Source organism: Salmo salar, chromosome ssa05, assembly GCF_905237065.1.
Source record: "Salmo salar chromosome ssa05, Ssal_v3.1, whole genome shotgun sequence".
Lineage (NCBI taxonomy): Eukaryota > Metazoa > Chordata > Actinopteri > Salmoniformes > Salmonidae > Salmo > Salmo salar.
In genome coordinates, this window is record NC_059446.1 from 26,269,421 (window position 1) to 26,291,503 (window position 22,083).

Here is a 22,083-nt window from a genome sequence, read left to right on the forward strand (position 1 = left end):
TTTGGTACCCTTTGTTAACTCGAAATGACACAACGACAAGGTTCCAGTTTAACAATGTTTACTAAACCGTATTAGCACACTACATGGTTGCCATTGCCCTCAGGCCAGGTTCATCAACAACGAGTCTGCTGCGCAGGCGCACTAATAACAGAGTGATAGCTCCGTAATAACAGAAATATAGGGATACTTAAAACATAAACTTAACACACTTCCTCAGATCTGTGGCTCGACACAATCCTGTCTTGGAGCTCTACGGACAATTCCTTCGACCTCATGGCTTGGTTTTTGCTCTGACATGCACTTTCAACAGTGGGACCTTATATAGACAGGTGTGTGTGCCTTTCCATAAGTCCAATCAATTGAATTTACCACAGGTGAACTCCAATCAAGTTGTAGAAACAACTCTAGGATGATCAATGTAAACAGATGGATCTGAGCTCAATTTCGAGTCTCATAGCAAAAGGTCTGCATACTTATGTAAATAAGGTATTTCTGTTTTTAAATATAAATACATTTCCACAAATTTCTAAAAGTTTTTGCTTTGTCATTATGTGGTATTGTGTGTAGGTTGCTGATTTTAAATTTTTTATTAATCCATTTTAGAATAAGGCTATAATGTAACAAATTGTGGAAAAAGTCAAGGGGTCTGACTACTTTCTGAAGGCACTGTGTATATTTTATTATTATTTGTATTAGTGTTTCATTCACTTTTTTGACCTGCACTGTTAGAGCAGTTACATCTGTGCATATGACTAATAAACCCATATCATCTAATCTGTTAACAGGCCATGTGGTTTCTGTTCCAGTGGATTTTAAGGTGTCATAACTCGATACAGTTAAAAGGCACTCGACTCGGTGTATGTGTAGGGACGTGTACTTCACTAATTCAGTGAAATTGTGAACTAACAGTTTTTAATGTATTAAACGGCTAGTATGACCACAGTTAATGTGCCATAAGGCAATAGGTTTTGTGTTTTGGTGGATTTTAGGGTGATTGTAACTAACCCTTTGAAACTGTCTTCATCTCTCTTCATCCACCAGGGGAGCACAGAGAGAGTGGTATGGAAAGGACAAGATAACGACAGGAGTAGTGACATCAGCACAGCGTCCAGAGATGAGAGTCTGAAAACAGCAGTCAGGTCAGTCTGAGAGCGTGTGTGTGCGTGTGTGTGCGTGTGTGTGTGTGTGTGTGTGTGTGTGTGTGTGTGAGACCTTGAACCCTACAATGGTCATGAGAATAATGACTTTCTATATAATGTCATTAATAAAAGTGAAATGAATGATGCATTTAATCAACAGCTCAATCAGCCAGAACAGCAGTCAGGCAGACAAGCTGACGCCGAGTTTGCAGAATGGTCAGAGAGCACCACCCACCATGGCCGTTCCCCAGCCCCCCAACAAGAAACAAAATACAGAGGTCTTACTAGACTGCACCAAACCCAGCCCGCAGGCGCCCTCTCGGGACAGGAGGTATGTGCAGTGGTGGAACTAGAGTTTTATACATGGGGGGGCCAAGGCTACTTCAGGGGGTCCATAGTCCATGACAGAAAATGAGTGTGTAACCCTAACCTGGCATCTAAGGAGCATGAATGAATCCTATGATTGCTGATTAGAGGTAGAAGTGATAATTCACTTAACCCGGGGTTCTTCAATGTGGTAGATAGTGTGGTCCAAAAGGGTTACTTCACTGGTTTTCTTTAACATACTATGAATAGTCAGTGTCTCTACCTCGGAACTGCAGCTCAATTTCTTTCTTTCTCTCTCTCTCACACATACACACACACACACACACACTGTACTTACATACTGGAGAGACTTGGGTCACTCCGTTTTCATGAATATATAATCTGGGTCTATAAGTGTTGAACATCCAAAATATTTTCAGAAAATGAAGCTCAAGCACCAAGGAGATAAGATAGCATTGTGTGTTACATAAATTGTGTAGTTTATTTACAAAAATGTACACACTGCAATTTGACATATCAGGTATCAAGCAGAAACAGACTTGAAAAATAAAAATAATTTTGCTGCCAATCAATATTACAAACTTACAGTATCGTGTGTGTGTGTGTGTGTGTGTGTGTTAACTAATAGCAAAGAAAAGTTTTGGAATGAATAGTCAGTTGAATAGTCAGTTGGCCTAATCAAGACCAAATTAAATCTGTGTGAGATGATACCCTTTGAATTTAGAATTTAGAATGTCAGTGTACTAGCTAGTACACAGCACAGGTTTTAATCATGACCAGAGGGACTGCCTAAGTGCCAAATTATCCAAGTTAGATTTAAAAACAGCATAATTCTGCGGTTCTGTTGAGAACTTGCAAAATGTTTCACAAACTCATCCATGTTGAGGGAGCGTGCCCTCCTTGACTCAACACTGAGAATTCCGAGGTGACTTAATCTGTCATCAACCATTGTTGTCCTAAGGTGGGTTTTAATCAGTTTTAAAGCTGAGAAGCTTCTCTCGCAAGAAGCACAACTGACTGGTGTAACAACAGAAATCTTGCAAAGTCGAAATAGCTCATGGAAGACCTCTTTTATAAGTTTCTAGAAACACAACAAAGTCGAGGAGAGTAGACGGTCTGTCCCTTCCACTTTTCTCTCTTATCAAGAAGCCGCTTGGTTTGATGAACCTCATGTTTGAGGTCCTTTAAATCTGACTCAAAGGTCTGAGCAAAGGCAAACAGAGGCTCCTCATTCAAGAATGTTGTACTCTTTGGGTTGAGAGACTGGACCCCTTGCATTCTCGCAATTCTTCTTCTCTGCCGCTCAGCTGTGAGACTGTCAAGCATCTGATAAAAGATAGCTCTTTGGAAGCTCTCACCATCACTTTGGTCACTATTTTTCTGTCCTACAGTGCTCATCGTCAATGAGTTGTGAAATCTTAAGCTTGTTTTTAGGCTGTCTTTGACACACTGTTTGTCCACTTATTTTGCAGTGCTCTGCAATCTCTTCAATCTCTTTCCATAGTTCTCCAAAGTAACCCTCACTTCTGTAGTCCTGTAATGTGTCTGTAAGGGCACCTACTAGATCCACAGCCCTTGCTAGATCAAGAGCGCTTGATTGGAACATGTCAGAGAGACATTTGGCATCACCGAGCACTTTACAAAAGGTAACCAAAAGCCCTATGAAATGTAAATCTAGCTGAGTAAGAAGGCCCCTTGCCTCCACTGATCTATCACCACTATTTTTAAGTGTGATATCCTGTAGCACTCTCAGAACTGCTGGAAGCCTGTCCCTCAGATTACGGCATGCCATGTATCTGCATGCCCACCTTACATCCGTAAGTCTCTGTAGTTCCCGGTGCTGCTGCTGTGGATACAGCTCTTTCTGAATGGCAAGCCACTTGAGATGAACGTACGAGCCAGATACAAAGTTCTAAAGCTTCTGCAGGAGAGCAAAAGTTAACTGCCTCAGGCACTGATTTTTCAGCATTGACGAGAACCAAATTCAAAAATGTGCATTACAGTGCACATAAAATGCAAATCTTGCACTGTTTTTAATCTGTATAGACGCACCAGAATGCTTTCCGCTCATGACGGATGCACCGCCATAGCCTTGCCCCACAAGATTATTTATGTTTTTCAAGGCAATCAATAATAATTTTTGTGAGACCTGCTGCATCTAAGCTTTCAGCTGACTGAAAGCGTAAAAATCTTTCATGGATGGCACCGTTATAATAGTACCTCACAACTAAAGACATTTTATTATTTTTTCTTTAAATCTTTGGTTTCATCTGCAATTACACTAAAAACTTCACTTTCTTTTACTTCTCTTATTATTTCACTTTCTACCATCTCAGCTCAGCCCTCAAGAACTTCCTTCTGGATTTGGTGGCTTGTGTACTTAGCATTGCCACATGCATTCATCCTTTTCTCTATGAGAGGGTCATGCTTTGCTATTTCTTCTAAGATTGTCAGAACATGACCCTTGTTGTGAGAGTCATCAGACTCTCGATGACCTCTCTGCTCTATATTTTGGGTGGCAGTTAATAGGAGCACATCTGCAATTGTTTTAATGTAAGTCCACTTTTCCTCCACTTTTCCTGTCCTCATTTATGACGTCTAACATTGAGTTGCTGTCAATAGCCCTTTTATGCTGATTCCAAGCATACATGGCATTGATATGATGCTCTGCCTTCAAATGGAGCTTAAACCCAGAATCTTTAAACAGCGCCTTTTTCCAGTTACAAATACCTGACTGTGATGTGAAGGCAGATTCAGGTGTATTGGGCAGAGAGAACGTCTACAGGCGAAACAAGTCGAGTCTTGATTTACAGAATGTTCAAGCCATGAATTGTCCTTATAACAGGAGCTGTTGACAGCCCTTTTCCTAGTGCCATGCTGAGTTCTGGGAAATGTTTTCAAACACGGCTATACAGGACCCTCTTCTCTGGATCTTGAATTGTCTGAAATACACATTAAATAAAGTCTCTATGGAAATGTATAATTAAGGGATCCACAAGATTAGATGCTAACAGCTGCTAACTAAAATGTGTAGTTTAAAGTATAGGCCTTGCCTAACATTGGGTCCTTTTGGAACAGGAGTCTCTCTCCCTTTTTGTTTTCATGTTTAATTGACCCGATGCAAAAATAAGACTGTCCTATGGTTACATCTAAGCATCCAATTGCCCACATTTTCGTCCAATCTTAATTACAAATCCCCATTATCATAACTGTATCTTAAAATCAACTACCAGCCTAAGTTACTAGTTAGATCATGGCTAGGACTACTCTGCGGTAGGTAACTTGGCTCTCTATCATTTCTTACACCTTTACGATAGCAAACAGGCTATCTGCAAATTGTGGTGGTCTTTTGAGTAATGTTAACAGATTGATAATTGTTCGTTTTGAGTTCAAGTAAGAAAATCTGAGTTAATGGATTTCAAATTGCTGAATGTTAACTTACTCAACACTGACAGTTGTAGCCTACTAGTTACCCCACATTAGCTAAACATTCGTATACTGTAACTTACTGCACTGTATATGAGTGTATTACTAGCACATGTAAACAATCTTAGGCTAAATTGGGAACCGATCTCTCTTATCTGATTAACTGTCTGTTAACGTTAGACCTTTGGCTCCATTAACTTACACAGCGACTCAACTTTTGTAAAAGTTCATTAGGAAATCTAAACCCGATGCTAAACTTTAAAACTTACTTCAAATATGATGCATTCGTCAATCGTGAAATGAGCTTGTGGAGCTGTGGAAATATTCTCTCTTCTTCTGTATGTTCTTATTCTTCTGTATCTCGCCACCAACGTTAATATTCTCTCATCCTCGATTTGAAAAATGCGCCCCCGAACGTCAACATAAAATGCTTCTTTCAAGAAGAGGTGAAATTAGATGTCAATCAGCATCAAACTGCCAGTAGCGAATGAAATTGTGGGGTGGCACCCAAGGTGGCCAATCAGTTGTCAGGGGTTGTCCAGTGCCACCCCGGACACCCCTCTGGCTCTGCATATGTGTGGGTGTGAAGGGATTAGGGGTGAGGGGAGCAGTGTGTTCATGTGTGGGTGTGAGTTTGTTCTATCATTCACAAGCCAATATTCACTATGTTATGCAGAGCTCCTTCTCTTTTCGTTATTAATACTTCTCCACATCTTCCATCACGGACATGCCTTTTACTCAGATGGCCCGTAGGTTGCCCCGCAAGTAATCGATGTTACCTCACTGTCAAGATGAGGCTTTATAGAGAAATGACAACAGAGGTGTTATATTTAGGAATTTACAAAAAAGTCCCCTGATTTTATAGTTCAACCAATTAAAACAGATTCTTATTTGTGGTTCAAGAGAGTAAGAACACATATTGGTAAACCTACTGCTTATAGTAGGAATTTGTCAAAGGCCGCTGTATTGCACACTGTATGGTCCACATAATTGGTAACAATGTTGTATTTTCACCTATAGAACCTTAAATATTGTTTGTTCGGCTCATATAGTTTTGATTGGTCCAATTCATACTATAGGTTTCAATCATGTCCATGTTGCTAGGCAGGCCTTCATGTTGCTTTTCATCTTCAGGTGTGGCTCCATTGAATCCATGGGGCCCAGTCCATCAAACTCACCCACCACATGCCCATCCGACATGCCTCAATCTCCAAACAGGTACAGCCATCAGAGGGCGCCAAACTCAGCTCCTTGAGGCCACTCACTGCTGCTTTTGTCATCTGTAATATTGAGAAGGATATTGAACTTGCTGGAAGTACAAGGTTTGATCTGTGCTTCTCTGTGAAAAGTATCATGTCAGCTCTGTAGAAGACATTGCTGATATCTCTAACTGGTCTGAGTCCATATCCCACACTACTGTATTAAATGTAACGATAAATATACTGTACTAGATGTGAATCTGAAGAATCTAAAATCATCAATCCCTCAGTTCTTCATTCACTATCACTGGACCATACTTCATTTGGCACTGCGGTCATTCAGTTTGTGCTGCTCTGTGGTCAGTCTGTGGTAACATGAACTGGGTTCTCCCCTGCAGGTCGGTGAGCGGTAAGAAGCTGTGCTCCAGTTGCAGTCACCCTTTGGGAAAAGGGGCAGCCATGATTATTGAGACCCTCAGCCTTTACTTCCACATCCAGTGCTTTAAGGTCAGTGTCACTCAGGCAGACTGTGTTAGGTCAGAACCCTTTCACCACAACACCACAGTTAGTAGCAGGCTGTGTTAGGTCAGAACCCTTTCACCACACCACCACAGTTAGTAGCAGGCTGCGTTAGGTCAGAACCCTTTCACCACACAACCACAGTTAGTAGCAGGCTGCGTTAGGTCAGAACCCTTTCACCACACCACCACAGTTAGTAGCAGGCTGCGTTAGGTCAGAACCCTTTCACCACAACACCACAGTTATTAGCAGGCTGCGTTAGGTCAGAACCCTTTCACCACACCACCACAGTTAGTAGCAGGCTGCGTTAGGTCAGAACCCTTTCACCACAACACCGCAGTTAGTAGCAGGCTGCGTTAGGTCAGAACCCTTTCACCACAACACCACAGTTAGTAGCAGGCTGCGATAGGTCAGAACCCTTTCACCACACCACCACAGTTAGTAGCAGGCTGCGTTAGGTCAGAACCCTTTCACCACACCACCACAGTTAGTAGCAGGCTGCGATAGGTCAGAACCCTTTCACCACAACACCACAGTTAGTAGCAGGCTGCGTTAGGTCAGAACCCTTTCACCACAACACCACAGTTAGTAGCAGGCTGCGTTAGGTCAGAACCCTTTCACCACAGTTAGTAGCAGGCTGCGTTAGGTCAGAACCCTTTCACCACAGTTAGTAGCAGGCTGCGTTAGGTCAGAACCCTTTCACCACACCACCACAGTTAGTAGCAGGCTGCGTTAGGTCAGAACCCTTTCACCACAACACCACACCCATCCACAGTTATTAACCAGAGGACCGTAACTAATGTAATTGATGATGAATTCCAAGCCCTAGACCCAACCTCCAAGAAACTCCTTGATCTTTAAAGATTGTATAGGTCACAGGAGGTTGGTGGCACATTAATTGGGGAGGACAGGCTTGTGGTATTGACTGGAGCGGAATAAGTGGAATGATATCAAATACATGGTTTCCTTGTGTCCATTCCAGCCATTATTATGAGCCGTCCCCCCCCCAGCAGCCTCCACTGGTATACAGTGAGGGAAAAAAGTATTTGATCCCCTGCTGATTTTGTACGTTTGCCCACTGACAAAGAAATGATCAGTCTATAATTTTAATGGTAGGTTTATTTGAACAGTGAGAGACAGAATATCAACAAACAAATCCAGAAAAACGCATGTCAAAAATGTTATACATTTATTTGCATTTTAATGAGGGAAATGAGTATTTGACCCCTCTGCAATACATGACTTAGTACTTGGTGGCAAAACCCTTGTTGGCAATCACAGAGGTCTGATGTTTCTTGTAGTTGGCCACCAGGTTTGCACACATCTCAGGAGGGATTTTGTCCCACTCCTCTTTGCAGATCTTCTCCAAGTCATTAAGGTTTCGAGGCTGACGTTTGGCAACTCGAACCTTCAGCTCCCTCCACAGATTTTCTATGGGATTAAGGTCTGGAGACTGGCTAGGCCACTCCAGGACCTTAATGTGCTTCTTCATGAGCCACTCCTTTGTTGCCTTGGCCGTGTGTTTTGGGTCATTGTCATGCTGGAATACCCATCCACGACCCATTTTCAATGCCCTGGCTGAGGGAAGGAGGTTCTCACCCAAGATTTGACGGTACATGGCCCCGTCCATCGTCCCTTTGATGCGGTGAAGTTGTCCTGTCCCCTTAGCAGAAAAACACCCCCAAAGCATGTTTCCACCTCCATGTTTGACGGTGAGGATGGTGTTCATGGGGTCATAGGCAGCATTCCTCCTCCAAACACGGCGAGTTGAGTTGATGCCAAAGAGCTCCATTTTGGTCTCGGTTGTCTCAGTTGTCCTCTGAATCATTCAGATGTTCATTGGCAAACTTCAGACGGGCATGTATATGTGCTTTCTTAAGCAGGGGGACCTTGCGGGCGCTGCAGGATTTCAGTCCTTCACGGCGTAGTGTGTTACCAATTGTTTTCTTGGTAACTATGGTCCCAGCTGCCTTGAGATCATTGACAAGATCCTCCATGTAGTTCTGGGCTGATTCCTCACTGTTCTCATGATCATTGCAACTCCACGAGGTGAGATCTTACATGGAGCCCCAGGCCGAGAGAGATTGACAGTTCTTTTGTGTTTCTTCCATTTGCGAATAATCGCACCAACTGTTGTCACCTTCTCACCAAGCTGCTTGGCGATGGTCTTGTAGCCCATTCCAGCCTTGTGTAGGTCTACAATCTTGTCCCTGACATCCTTGGAGAGATCTTTGGTCTTGGCCATGGTGGAGAGTTTGGAATCTGATTGATTGATTGCTTCTGTGGACAGGTGTCTTTTATACAGGTAACAAGCTGAGATTAGGAGCACTCCCTTTAAGAGTGTGCTCCTAATCTCAGCTCGTTATCTGTATATCAAATACGTATTTCCCTCATTAAAATGCAAATCAATTTATAACATTTTTGACATACGTTTTTCTGGATATTTTTGTTATTCTGTCTCTGTGTTCAAATAAACCTACCATTAAAATTATAAACTGATAATTTCTTTGTCAGTGGGCAAACGTACAAAATCAGCAGGGGATCAAATACTTTTTTCCCTCACTGTAGGTGTAAGTAACCTAACGTAGCATGGGTTAAACACCTGAAACTAGATCCCCTACGTACTGGTCTTGACAAAAAGAAAATCAACCAATCCAGTAAATGTGGAGGAGGAGTTAAGATGGAGTGTCACCTTGTTAATTTCCAAAAGCGGAAGTCGCGTCACAGACTCTCTTTCCATTTCCCCTGAAAACCAGAACATCCGGTGGTTGGGGACTCAGAGGCTAAGGTGTAAGCAATATGGCAGATGTCCCACCCAACCAATCAGAAGGCAAGGTGAAGGAATTACCGTATTGCTTAAACCTTTCCAATCCTCTCTGATTAACACACTCACCAATGTCAGATCAGTGATTACTACAAGGAAGGAAGGAAAGAATTATGCATTTTCAAAGTATTCAAACAAAGCATATGTCTTACACTATGTATACAAAAGTATGTGGACACCCCTTCAAATTAGTGGATTCGGCTACTTCAGCCACAACCATTGCTGACAGGTGTATAAAATCGAGCACACAGCCATACAATCTCGATAGACAAACATTGGCAGTTAAATGGCCTTACTGAAGAGCTCAGTGACTTTCAATGTGCCCCGTCAGAGGATGGAACCTTTCCAACAAGTCAGTTTGTCAAATTTCTGCCCTGCTAGAGCTCCCCTGATTAACTGTAAATGCGAAGTGGAAACATTTAGGAGCAAAAACGGCTCAGCCGCGAGGTGGTAGGTCACACAAGCTCACAGAACGGGACAGTTGAGTGCTGAAGCGCATAGCGTGTAAAAATATTCTGTCCTCGGTTGCAACACTCGCTACCGAGTTACAAACTGCCTCTGGATCAACGTCCGCACAAGAACTGTTCGTCGGGAGCTCCATGAAATGGGTTTCCATGGCCGAGCAGCTGCACACAAGCCTCCGTTCACCAGGCACAATGCCAAGCGTCGGCTGGAGTGGTGTAAAGCTCGCTGCCATTGGACTGCGGAGCAGTGGAAACACGTTCTCTGTAGTGATGAATCACGGTTCACCCTCTGGCAGTCCGACAGACAAATCTGGGTTTGGTGGATGCACGAATGCGTAGTGCCAACTGTAAAGTTTTGAGGAGGAAGAATAATGGTCTGGGGCTGTTTTTCATGGTTCGGGCTAGGCCCCTTAGTTCCAGTGAAGTGAAATGTTAGCGCTACAGCATACAATGACATTCCAGACAATTCTGTACTTCCAACTTTGTGGCAACAGTTTGGGGAAGGCCCTTTCCTATTTCAGCATGACAATGCCCCCATGCACAAAGCGAGGTCCATACATAAACGGTTTGTCGAGATCAGTGTGGAAGAACTTGCACAGAACCCTGACCTCGACTCCATCGAATACCTTTTGGATGAATTGGAACGCCCATAATTTTGGAATGAGATGTTCTACGAGCAGGTGTCCACATCATTTTGGTCATGTAGTGTACTTTTCTTCCTCCTTCCTCTCTCTTCTCTCTCTCTTCCCCCTGCAGTGTGGTGTCTGTAAGGGACAGCTGGGTGACACCACCACGGGGACAGACGTGAGGATCCGGAACGGCCTCCTCAACTGCCACCAGTGCTACATCCGCTCCCGCTGTGAGTCACACAAAATCACATCCCCGCATGCACACACGTATACACATTTGCATTCTCTCTCTCGCTCTCTCTCTCCTATACATTTGTCTCCCTCGCTTTCACATGATAAATAGCTACATCACACACTGATTAGTTCATTGCCCTTTTCACAGCTTTAATTTAACGGAAATAAGAGTATTGTGTACCCAATTGCCTCAAGAAATACATGTATTTTCCTTAATCCCATTAAATATGATAATAAACTATTATAGAATTTACGGTTGTCCTTATTGTATTGTTACTCTATTTTCAGCAGCCGGCCAGCCAACCACATTGTGACAACGTTGGGTCAATGGAAAGCACACAGAGAAATTGTCTCCCTTCTTCCTGCTTCTCCATATAATCAACATGTGTGGAATGTGTCTTGTCTGTCAATGCCTATGTGGGGATTATCGCAATGTCTGCAATTCACATCCTATCGGGTTTATTGAAATGGTCCAAATAATGCCTGACATTGGAAAGTTGTGTGTGCATAGAATATTAGTCCGACTGATCATAGTCGCCCTATTGATTCTATTGGCTCTGTATGATCACAGCTTAGAGGTTCTCACTTCCTCGTTTCCATATGCACCCACAAGCCCTCGAGAGGATGGTGGACATTTTGAATCTGAGCTCTGATACTGTAAATATTGTGTATACAGTATAACAGCCTCCATCACTTCAAAAATGTATAGGAAACTCGTGAAAACACTAATGCAATGAAGTCCAACCAACACATTTGGCACTTAGACAAAATATTTGTTTGTAAAGTATACCCTTTATTTGAATTTAATTATTCTCTGGTATCCAGGTTGTTAGATAGGCCTTATTAGTCTTTAGTTTGTAACTTTAGCTTCTAATTTGGTTGCTAGAGAAGGTTGTCATGATTTCAAATGAAAGTTTCAAGTAATAGAAGTGTATTCCATTTTGCCGACTTGAAATCTGTAGGGGTTTTTCCTCGATGGTCAACTAAAGGCTTAGAAAAGCCTGATTTGTTCCTCCCCATTTTCAGTTAAACCACAATTTACCCAAACTCTGGTTTAAATTCTGAAAGTGAAATAGTTTAGCTGCCTATCTTCTTTCCAGGCAGCTCCAACACTGTCTTATCTTTTATTTCTTCCCTATTGCTTTAGTAGCCTACTGGATTAAAAAAAAATACTATGCTGTCACTAGGCTATAGGCCTACATTACAGTAACTTTGCACGTCGGCCTGACAACGTTATCCTTTTTCTCTCTTTCTTTGCTCAAAACAAATGTCCACTCACAAAGTTAGATGTACTTGATGTTAGAGCAATAACGCAAACTGATGCATGTAAACTGATTGTGGAGGTAAACAACCGTCATTATGGGTTCATGCTACTGTACTAAACCATTCCGTTAACTCTTAACCGGTTCTCTTTAGGAATTTCACGCTTGGAATGTCATGAAACGTGCCTTAGGTAAACAGGTGATTGCACACTCAAGGGAAGGGAACCCAAAGATGGTTTCCACTTAAAGGAAAACTCCACCCAAAAACTATCTTTTGGTATTTATTTCATTAGTCTGTTGCTGATATAGTCTCAACTTGATTGTTGACAAGCAAAACATTATCAAGATATCACTTAAAATACAGAAATCAGCAATAGGCATCATATAGGGATGATTTCTGTATTTTGTATGTTACATGTCTTTTAACACTCATTTGCTAACAAGCAAAACATTTTGAGACTGTATCAACAATAGACTAATGAAACAAATGCCAAATGATCGTTTTTGGATGGAGTTTTCCTTTAAGTGTGATTGGGTAGGATGGGAGGTTTTTGTCCAAAATGCAGGAGAAACTGCACGAGAGCTTAAAATCACCCCACCAATTTGTTTTGTTGATATTCCCCTTTATTTTTTACTCAGGTCACAGTCTACCAAACCTTGTTTTCTCATGATTTCATGATTTGCAGTGAGTCTTTCCAGTTTCAAAACGGAATCTAAAATATATCTAGGATATATGGTTAAGGAAATAGGATGACCATTGATTTTATTTTTATTTTATTGTGTATCTGAATGTTTTGACATTATTATAATGACTCTATATTGGCCTCTCTATGCCCTGTTGACAGTGATGACCATTTTGGTAATTACTCAGCAATAGAAACTCATTTTCAACAACAACAAAAATAAATGAACCATACTTGTTGCGTTGTAAAATTATGGCTAAAATGTTCTTACCAGCAGTTGCACTTGATTAACATTTGGCTGCTAAAGACCAGTGCCAACAGTTCGAACGCCAATTGTGAAATTGTAGGCTACTATGGAGCAATTTCAGTGCCAACAGAAATTGTATTTGAATTTCATAATTTCGAATTTGTATTAGGATTTTGAATTTGATTGTAATACTTTTGAATTTGTAATCGTTGAATTCAGCTTTAGCTAAGTGGGCTAACACAGTCTTGTGACATGTAGGAGACCTTGTTCAAACCCACTCAGTCACAAGAGCAAGATTAAATAGGGAGTGGAAAGGCTATCCTTAGAAGGGCTATGACAGGACTATTCAACTATATTCTTATGGGGGCCAAATTGCGGTTTTTGTGACACTCTTTTAACTCCACTTGATGTCATCATAGAAGGGAACAGAAGGCTCCAGAGAGTCTTAGCTTTCAGGAATGGGGTCATAATAGCTCATAGCCAAAACGGTTCAAACGTTAGAGCTAAATTCATAGGAAGAAAATAAATTCAACATGCCACATTGGCACCAGAGTGAGCATTTTATTATCTGTTCTCCTCTACCTTCCTGGTTGGCAAAGTACCAGGATGTTGTCTCAGGTTTTGAATCTGAATTTAGAGAGCTGACATTGAATATATGAAACTTTGATTAACTTGAAATTATGGTTTGTAAACTTGATTCACAGACAATGAATGCAGTACTTACCATAAGTTCAATTTATGAATTCAGTGATTCAATTCATGCATTACAAATTCTAAATTATGGAATTGAAATAAAATGTCTGACACTGAAATCGCTCCATATGTTACCAGTGGTGGATATAATGTATGTTCAAATGCTATCTTGAAATAAATCCATAGCCTACTCTTATGTCAGACATATGATCCATTCTCAACATGTAGCTTACAACTTTCCCTGTCTCTTCTTTATTTTTCTGATATATGCCTACCATATTTTTAGGCTTCAGATCTGATTGTCTTTTTACTTTTACTTAGGAAATTAATACATCTCAGCTGATACTCTGCAGGGGGGCATCTTTGTGTCAGACATATCGATACATCTTAGCTGGATGAATAGTTTGGGAATGATACTTTACGTCTAAGTTCTGTATTTATTGTAATATTCACCTGAACATTACCAGAAGGAAGATAAATGTGATGTTCAAATGCATTGGCTTTATAGCATACTGTATGTTTATAAATAAAATGTAACAAATGAATGAATGAGCTTGTCCGTGTATTTCTGTAGTTATAAGATAATGAAATAATGTGGGGCACCTGCATGTAGAGTCAATTCAGCCCTATGCCTTTTGCTGCGACGAGGATGAAAACAAAACGGTCAGTATTTTTCTGTATTTAGCCAGCTAAAGGCAGACAGAGAATTGGAAAGGCTAACCACGACTGTTTCGAAGTTGAAGCCTACTTTGTATTACTGCTGAACAGTCAGCCCTTTGTGAAAGTAACGCTGATCCCAAAGCCAGCGTTCTGTCGCAACCGCTATCCATGGTGCTGAAGTAAATTCCCAGTCCTCGGAATGGGCCACGGCCACCAAAAAGGTGTCTCTCAGTGTAGGTGACTTGTATAATAGAGGTACATAGTAATACATTATAGAATCCATGACAATAGCCTTTAAAAAATGTGATATATATGTGAGAACCAAATCTGACATGGATTGGGGAATCAGAATGTTTACATCTAATGCATGCAGAATAGTAGCCTAGCCTGTTTGTACCTTTTGTCTAAAGAGCAACAAAGAAAAACATGACAAAGCAACTTTGATTATTTTTATCAACAACCATTTCAATGGTACACCTGGAAAACTATGTGCACATGTAGAAATATTTCCTTAAATATAAGCATTCATTACCTACATATAAATAACTTTCAAATCCTGGACAAAACGTGTTACATTATGCTCACAAAATGGGGGGAAATTATTATAAAATCGGACAAAAAAGACATGCAAATAATAGTGAAATAACACTGTTTGCATACATTCCCTTTTTTTTACCCAAAATAAATTCGCCAGTGGTAACTTTGTAAAACGTCAAAAAGACTTCGTGATTCTAAAGGGACTGGGGATTATGGCCTGTGGTCAACTATAGGATAGATACAATAATACATATTAACACTATACAATTTGAGCCACAAAAACACAGATGTAGAAAGACTCACAATACAATTACATATTCCTGTCAGCAGTGAACTTTTGTACTTTGTGCCTTTTTTGAGGAAATAAGGGTGTTCATTTGATGTCAACAATTGAAAGAAAGGAAATTCTTCACGAGCCCTGAAACAGTGGTGTATAGGCTACTTACACTTAGCAAGTTGCATCAGGAAATGAACAAAATAGTCTGTCTCGTTCGATAATAAACAGAGACATTCCATATATCGAAGATCTTCAGTCAAATCAGAATGTTGGCTACCTAAACAAAACAAGCAGTTGTACAGTGTCTGACATTTTGACGACATCTGGTCGTATGATGGGACACTGCTTATGACTCACAGCAGTTTGTGGTTACTTAAACCAGACCGCTATAAGTGCAGAATGACCACAATACTGGACGATAACCGAGAAGGAAGGACTGAGGCAAAAAAAAATCAAAGTAGTCTTCATCTTTTTACAACTGCGGTTATGATAGGCATATCAGTGTCCTTCAGTCTTTCTTGTAACATCCCTCATTTCACGACTCAACACTCCTCAGTCACCTGAGTAAACCATGTTTCTCTTATTTGATTTTGTCAGTGGGTCTCCGCTGTATTAGAACATGCTGGTCTTTACTAATGTAGCTTTGGCTCCGTTCTGTCTTTGCAAAGAGGACAGTACGCTGGCGAACGGTCCACCCAATGAGTCCGGGATGGAGGTGATGGTACCCGGGGCAGAAGCCCAGCCTTGACTCGGTGTGTTTCCACACATGCCGGGAGCCACCGACGTCTTCACTTGGTCCACTTGTCCGTTTCCGCTGGAAACGTTGACCTGGCCACCGGTTGGACTGGGCCCGCCGCAGTTAGAGGTTGGGACAGAGTTGGGCCCTGGTCCTCCCGTGCTGTCAGGGTCGGTAGATTTGGCCTCTTTACTGTCTTCTTCCCTAGAGTCCGACTTCTTCCCGGAGCCGTTCTTGGCAGCGGCTGCGGCAGCAGCGGCCGCGCGCTCTTGCTTACGGAATTTGGCGCGTCGGTTTTGGAACCACACCTAGAAAACGAAAAACGGTTCCATTAGATGAAATAGTCCTACTGTATGTGTAAATGACTGAAACCAGTCATGTTGTCAATATTAGATGATGCATTATGATACTGCATCCGCACATTGACCGTCGGAAAACAACCCTCATATGTGTAATGAATCACACATAATCGAACAACAGTGTAAGCCTATGAGTTCTGTATGGGCCTAATGTTGGTGAAAGTATTTTTAAACCATAGAAATGTTTTAAAACCCCACAATAATAGTAGGGAGCCTTGTGCTTAATGTGCAGAATGACTCGAGTTTGGAAAAGATGGTACACTTTGACGAGGTGAAGATAGCGCCGGATAGCATAGCCTACCTGCACTCTGGCTTCAGTCAAATCGATTTTGAGCGCCAGCTCTTCACGTGTGTAGATATCTGGGTAGTGGGTCTCGGCAAAAACCCTCTCGAGCTCCTTGAGCTGGGCGCTGGTAAAAGTGGTCCGAATGCGCCTCTGCTTTCTTTTCTCGTTCAGTCCGCCATGATCCGTAAAGAGTTTGTAAGGAACTGCGGGAATGAAATGTCAACGTTAAACGTATTTGCAATGGCAATAGCTGTAGAGTAATAGTAACATAAGATAACATGTAATTACAAAGTTGTCAGATAAAAATCTATCCGAATTAAGAATGATTCTGGTTAAAATCGAGTTATGTTGTTATTATATTCTATAATCTGTTAGAATACTTGTGGAGTAGTGTTAAAATGAGACCAGTGATGTACTGTAATGTGGTTAACTGTAATGATAAACAAATCTTTGCTTTGATATTGGGGTTCAGGTTCGGAAACTTGTCATAATGTTGCCATCCGTACCGGTTGTTGCTACTGTAACTCCAATTCTGTGTCAATAATGAGCTTTAGTCTTTGGTTATCTAATTATTTGAAGCTTTATATCTCATCGCAAAGTAAATAAATTATGCCTATCATTTTGGCAGTTTAAGATAATGTTGTTGGCGGTTTGGGTGTGACTGGGATAGTGTAACCCCGTAACTGAATTACCGCTTGCCTGCAATCGCTTCTAACGTGATAAATTCTTTCATTTGTGTAAGCAAATTTCGTTTGGTAAATACTAAACACATTTCCATTTTCAAATGCAATCAAGGCGTCCTATATACCCGGGTAGAGACCGGGAGTGGTGAATAAAGTTGGCGGTTGCTTACCTGCGGCGTATGGGCTGCTTTGGTGGTCCCGCAGTGTCCCCAGACTGCAAGAACCCGGCGTAAGAGACGGGCAGCCGGAGGTAGCCCCAAACGTGGTCCTGATCGGATTGTACTGAAACCCACTGGCTTGACTGCACGAGCTGAAGTCCGCATAGGCTGATGCCAAGCTCGATGTGTCCATCCCGGCCATACATGACTCGTAGGCAGAGGAATTTAGGTAAGAATACTCCATTTTATACATTTGAAAAGGCTCAGTGGATAAAGAAAGCAGCACTTCCCAGGAAAAAAAAATCTAAACTTCAAATTTGATTACAAAAACAATGATAATGACGCGAGATGAGATGGGGAGAATTGACTTGCTTGGATTTGACTGTTTTGGAAAGAGGCTAGACCGTGGGTAGATGTGCACTGCTCGGCGCCTGCTCCAAAACTGGCCTCCTTTATAGGAGCTTCGCCCAGTTTTATGAAAAGCCCCCTAAGAGCCGCCTAGCCTCAGGTCTCTAGAGCATATAGTCCTCATAATAAACTTGGCTCTTTCCTCTTGGACAATGGCAAAGCGTTTGGTCTTATTGCTAGCGCTTTTACATGACAATAACTCATCAGTCTATTGGGCTGGCACTGGGGGCCCGCGCTGTCCAACCTCCCTATCATTGATCCCCTGCATCTCTAATTAGAATTTAATACCACACCATTATGCGCCAAGCCCAACCCCCCCTCCCCGCGCGCCATCCACCCTCCTCTCTAACCACCGTCTTGCTCTTTAATTCAATCACACCACTTGGAAATAATGAAAGTTGGGTGACGATTCTCCCTGATCCAATTTTCCCCAAGCTTTTAAGCCTTTTAACCAACAGTATACCTTAGGCAGAATTTCTGGTAGTATTCCCTCTCTCTTCTTGCCTTTGCACTCTTTCTTGGCTTGAAGTGCGGATCATTACGCATGATGCAACATTATTACAGAAGGGTGGATTGTTCTTTTTTTTATTTATTATTATTATTGTTACTACAATTATTGGGCTATTGTTGTTCTTTTGCCCTGCCACCGTCCAACCCTAATCCTAACCCTGCCGACGTTATTGTTTCTTGTTGTCTCAACAGACTAAATGAAAGCAGTCTAAATGAAAACCAGAATGGTAGGCCTGTAATGTTAAATGTTTTAAATGCACATTATTGGATATAGGCTATTCCTATAGGAGATAATGGATGGGTATAGGCTATTCCTATAGGAGATAATGGATGGGTATAGGCTATTCCTATAGAACAATTATGATATATTATTTCAATTCCGTAAGGTAAAGCCACAGAATACGTTTTATCTGGAGGAGGGGGTGTAATTCGTTTTATTGCATTAATTATTCTCTTCATTTAGCCAATAACTTATTTCTAATGAAAGTAACTAAGTCGTGAGCAAGTCATCGGACCTTTTAGGCTGATATTAGGCTAATTTGTCTTTGGTAAGGTGTTTACCCGATCCTGTTGTTCTATCATTGGATCAAGTTCGTGCCTATAGCCTGCATGTCGACGTTTCTGTTTTGTCCACACACTATTTCTCAAAACGCATTCTTGCCTTTCTAAAAAATAAAAAATAAAAAAATAAATGCTATGTAGCAACATTTCATTTGTTGCACAATGTTTTTTTTTTCTTCCACTGAAATAGTATCTAACGGGAGTGTATCAAAATTGTGTCTGTCTAGGCACAATTATATTTTCCGCATCAATTGAAACTGATGTTCGCCGTGAGGCTATGAAAAATAAATGGATATGTTGCACATATATGTAGGGTTAGTCAACTCAAAAGAGCCCCTATAAGATTGACAATTTGAGGGTTAGGCTATCATTCAAAGTACTTATCTCCGTTTTATTTTACCATGAAAATGAAATTAAGGCATCGGCCAAAATAGATCTTTCATTCCTTGAAATAAACGGACAAAGGAGTCAGAAAGACTTAGCAACAAAAAGTCAAATAACTACCGTTTGACCCTTTGTTGGTGTCTCTAGAAAAGAAAGTAGGCCCATGCATTTTGTTCTGAAGTTCAAACTAGGAGATGAAAGGTGCGTTGAACAACAAAAATGGGTATAACATTGAAGATGTTATGCTAATAAAGTCCTATGCAATCGATTATTTTTTTCCACAATTGCTGACGCGTTTCAGTGTCTTTCCCTCTTTTCTTTACGCGTTACCCATTCAATGATGAACGACAATAAAAAGTTAATTCTTTCTTGACACAACCTAGACCCTTTTATGTAAATGGTTTCTCTTTCTTTTTCATTCTACACGAGAGTTGTGACTAAAAGTTGTAGCCTACCAAATGGTTAATTTGATTATTGAAACCAAAGACCAACTGGTTCACCGGCCTCCCTCCACGCGTCTGGCACCGCAAAAGAAGCCATCTCTAGGAATTAATCTAATAACTGACAAAGAACCGAGAAGTCCTTTCTGATATTTTGCCGAGGCAAATAGAATTATAGCTTTTGCCATCCGTTTCTCTCAGTCAAACGGCTCTTTATTCGGCCGGTCTATAGTCCACCATAGTCCACCAACCACTGAAACGCCCTCCTTTATATTTTCAACGTCTCCCTTTATTCTATCAACTGGTTTCCAAATCTGTTGGGCGGAATTAAATGTCAGAGTTAAAACCTTTGATATTTTGATTAGAGAATGTTAAGCCCGTCCTCACTCACTACATTTGTAAGACACACCAACAGGCACACACACACACCGGCCTATACACACACACACACACACAGGCCTATAGGCTACACACACGTTTTCAAATAGGCTTTAACTAAATTAAGTAAGATTCGAAGTGGTTGGAATAAAATGACGTATTACACTTTCGGCATTATGATGCTAACAAGTCAATATATGATCTCCCACTTGAAATTAAGCACCATCTAGAAAACAATTATCACAAGTGCATGGAATCCGTGATTTACAGTATCTTAATGGCTATTTAATAAAAGTGAACCTGCGGTTAATTTGTGACCCAACGACACATAAATAGCAGCGACCATATGCTATCACTTAAATAAATCAGGACAAATGCGATGCGTGCGAGACCCTACATTTCCATTTGCAAGTGCCACACAATAGCCGGAGACATTTAAAAGGCGGAGAAGGAACTCCTCTCCTTTTAGTGTGCGCTATCGTTGCTCAGCGATATGGGAATGCGGGTCGACAGGAGGACAAAAAAGAGGAACAAAATGCCATTGTCTGTGGATGGATTGGAGGTAACACACACACAAAAAGGGGAAACACAGAGGGGGATGTAGACATTGGGATGGGAGGAACCTCTGTCACATTGAACATAATGTCTTACTCGGGCTGAGGAAAACCTACCACTATCAAAACGGTTATTAATAAGGGCGTATGTGTTTGAGGAGGGGTCGAATCACAACCCTAAGGCAATGTTGATGACAAAGCGCAACATAAAATATTCATTTGGCTTGTTCTCCTGACAATTTCGTCTGATATCTCAATTTGATATTGAGATTAGAAAGGCCTATACTCAAGTGCTAAGGGAAAAGAAAACGCACAGCACCAAAGATCAAATAAACGAATATGGGCTCAGAATTGTTTACAATTTTACCACTGTGCAATGCAGTGCCCTTAGAGACTTGTGGTATTTTTCAAGTGCAAAATGTAGCAATCACACTAATCTCGTATAATAAAGGAATTATGGGCGAATTTAATTAATATGTGAATGTGTTTCGATAGCAAATCTATAGCAATATGGAAAATCATTTTCCACATAAGAATTCCTTATTAGACCTAGCCTATTTTTTCCCCTTTATTTCCTACATCCATAGACACAACATCTGAACTGACATGATTTCCAATGTCAAAATAATGCTTTTATAGGCCTACAAGTCAAGAGACTGCGACGAAGATGCTGATGTTAGAATGTGATTTTAGGATGTTCCTGCGAAAAAGGATCTGTGGCACGTCACTGGGTTCGTCAAGTTCCCACTCGCACAGATGAAAAGTGACATCTGGGGAAGATATACATTCAATTAGAAGAGCGCGGGTCCGCTTTTTCGATGTATGCTCGAAAAGTTTCACACGCAAAAAAAAACTTGTGGTGTACTGTCCTGAAGACAAGAACAGGGTGGGCACTTTGTTGTCGAAGACCTCAGGAAGAGTAGCTGCTGCTTTCGCAACAGCTAATGGGGATCCTAATAAAATACCAAAATAACCTGGTCTTTTGATAACTATTGTTATTTTGCAATTAGTTGTGGGACGCCTGATGCATAGTGATGACGATATGGTGAAATGTAGGATATGTTGATGACGATAATACAGAGTCAAGCTTTGGCTGACTGACGGTCACTTGCCTGGGTCGAAGGCTTGTGGTCTGTCTGCCCTCCCCGGGTTGCTCCTCTGCATATGAGGCCCACGTGACCAAGAGACCAGCGACTAGACTACCATGAACATTTTATTCCACAGGATAAGATTAGCAAAAACATTGCCATCAAACGCGGCCCAGGCACGAGCGAGAGCTAGGATAAGAATCAATTACTAAATTACTCCAACCTCTAAATCGACATTAACGGAGAGGAATGCCATCGTCCGGCTTGAAATAAGATTATGAAAAGATGTGATCATTAAATCTCTTGCCAGTGTTCAAGAATTTGATTAATAAAGTTGTCCAAAATGAGATGGTATTAAATTCTTATCGGAGTCCCTTGTCATCATTTCATCTCGTTCTGTTTAACATTGGTCAATGGC

The 22,083-nt window shown here is 41.3% G+C and overlaps 2 protein-coding genes across 9 annotated transcripts in view; one reads left to right on the forward strand and one right to left on the reverse strand.

The window, feature by feature from the left end:
- The window catches only part of LOC106604545 (LIM and calponin homology domains-containing protein 1), a 155,935-nt gene extending 141,740 nt beyond the window's left edge, over positions 1–14,195 (forward strand). For 6 of the 8 annotated variants that reach the window (XM_014199288.2, XM_045718018.1, XM_014199290.2 and 3 more), the window contains 6 exons: positions 1,042–1,139; positions 1,300–1,470; positions 6,027–6,110; positions 6,490–6,598; positions 10,655–10,757; positions 11,050–14,195. In XM_014199288.2, coding sequence (XP_014054763.2) covers positions 1,042–1,139; positions 1,300–1,470; positions 6,027–6,110; positions 6,490–6,598; positions 10,655–10,757; positions 11,050–11,075 — 591 coding nt within the window. In that variant the 3' untranslated portion in view covers positions 11,076–14,195. The remainder of the gene's footprint in view (positions 1–1,041; positions 1,140–1,299; positions 1,471–6,026; positions 6,111–6,489; positions 6,599–10,654; positions 10,758–11,049) is intronic. The other 2 variants (XM_045718015.1, XM_045718017.1) reach the window with 2 other exon arrangements.
- Positions 14,196–14,741: 546 nt separating this feature from the next.
- Positions 14,742–17,952, reverse strand: LOC106604546 (paired mesoderm homeobox protein 2B). Its single transcript, XM_014199295.2, has 3 exons — positions 17,355–17,952; positions 16,517–16,704; positions 14,742–16,164 (listed from the first exon to the last, which is right to left on the reverse strand). The coding sequence occupies exons 1-3, from the start codon at positions 17,593–17,595 to the stop codon at positions 15,733–15,735; spliced, it is 861 nt and encodes a 286-aa protein (XP_014054770.1). The 5' UTR covers positions 17,596–17,952; the 3' UTR covers positions 14,742–15,732.
- Positions 17,953–22,083: the final 4,131 nt, after the last annotated feature.

Bases quoted from the DNA above. Each gene is read 5' to 3' on its own strand.
- LOC106604546 (XM_014199295.2), bottom strand. From the start codon at position 17,595: ATGTATAAAATGGAGTATTCTTACCTAAATTCCTCTGCCTACGAGTCA. The intron at 16,705-17,354 runs GTAAGCAACCGC...TCATTCCCGCAG, and splicing joins AAGCAGCCCATACGCCGCAG to TTCCTTACAAACTCTTTACG. The intron at 16,165-16,516 runs GTAGGCTATGCT...TTCGTTTTCTAG, and splicing joins TGACTGAAGCCAGAGTGCAG to GTGTGGTTCCAAAACCGACG.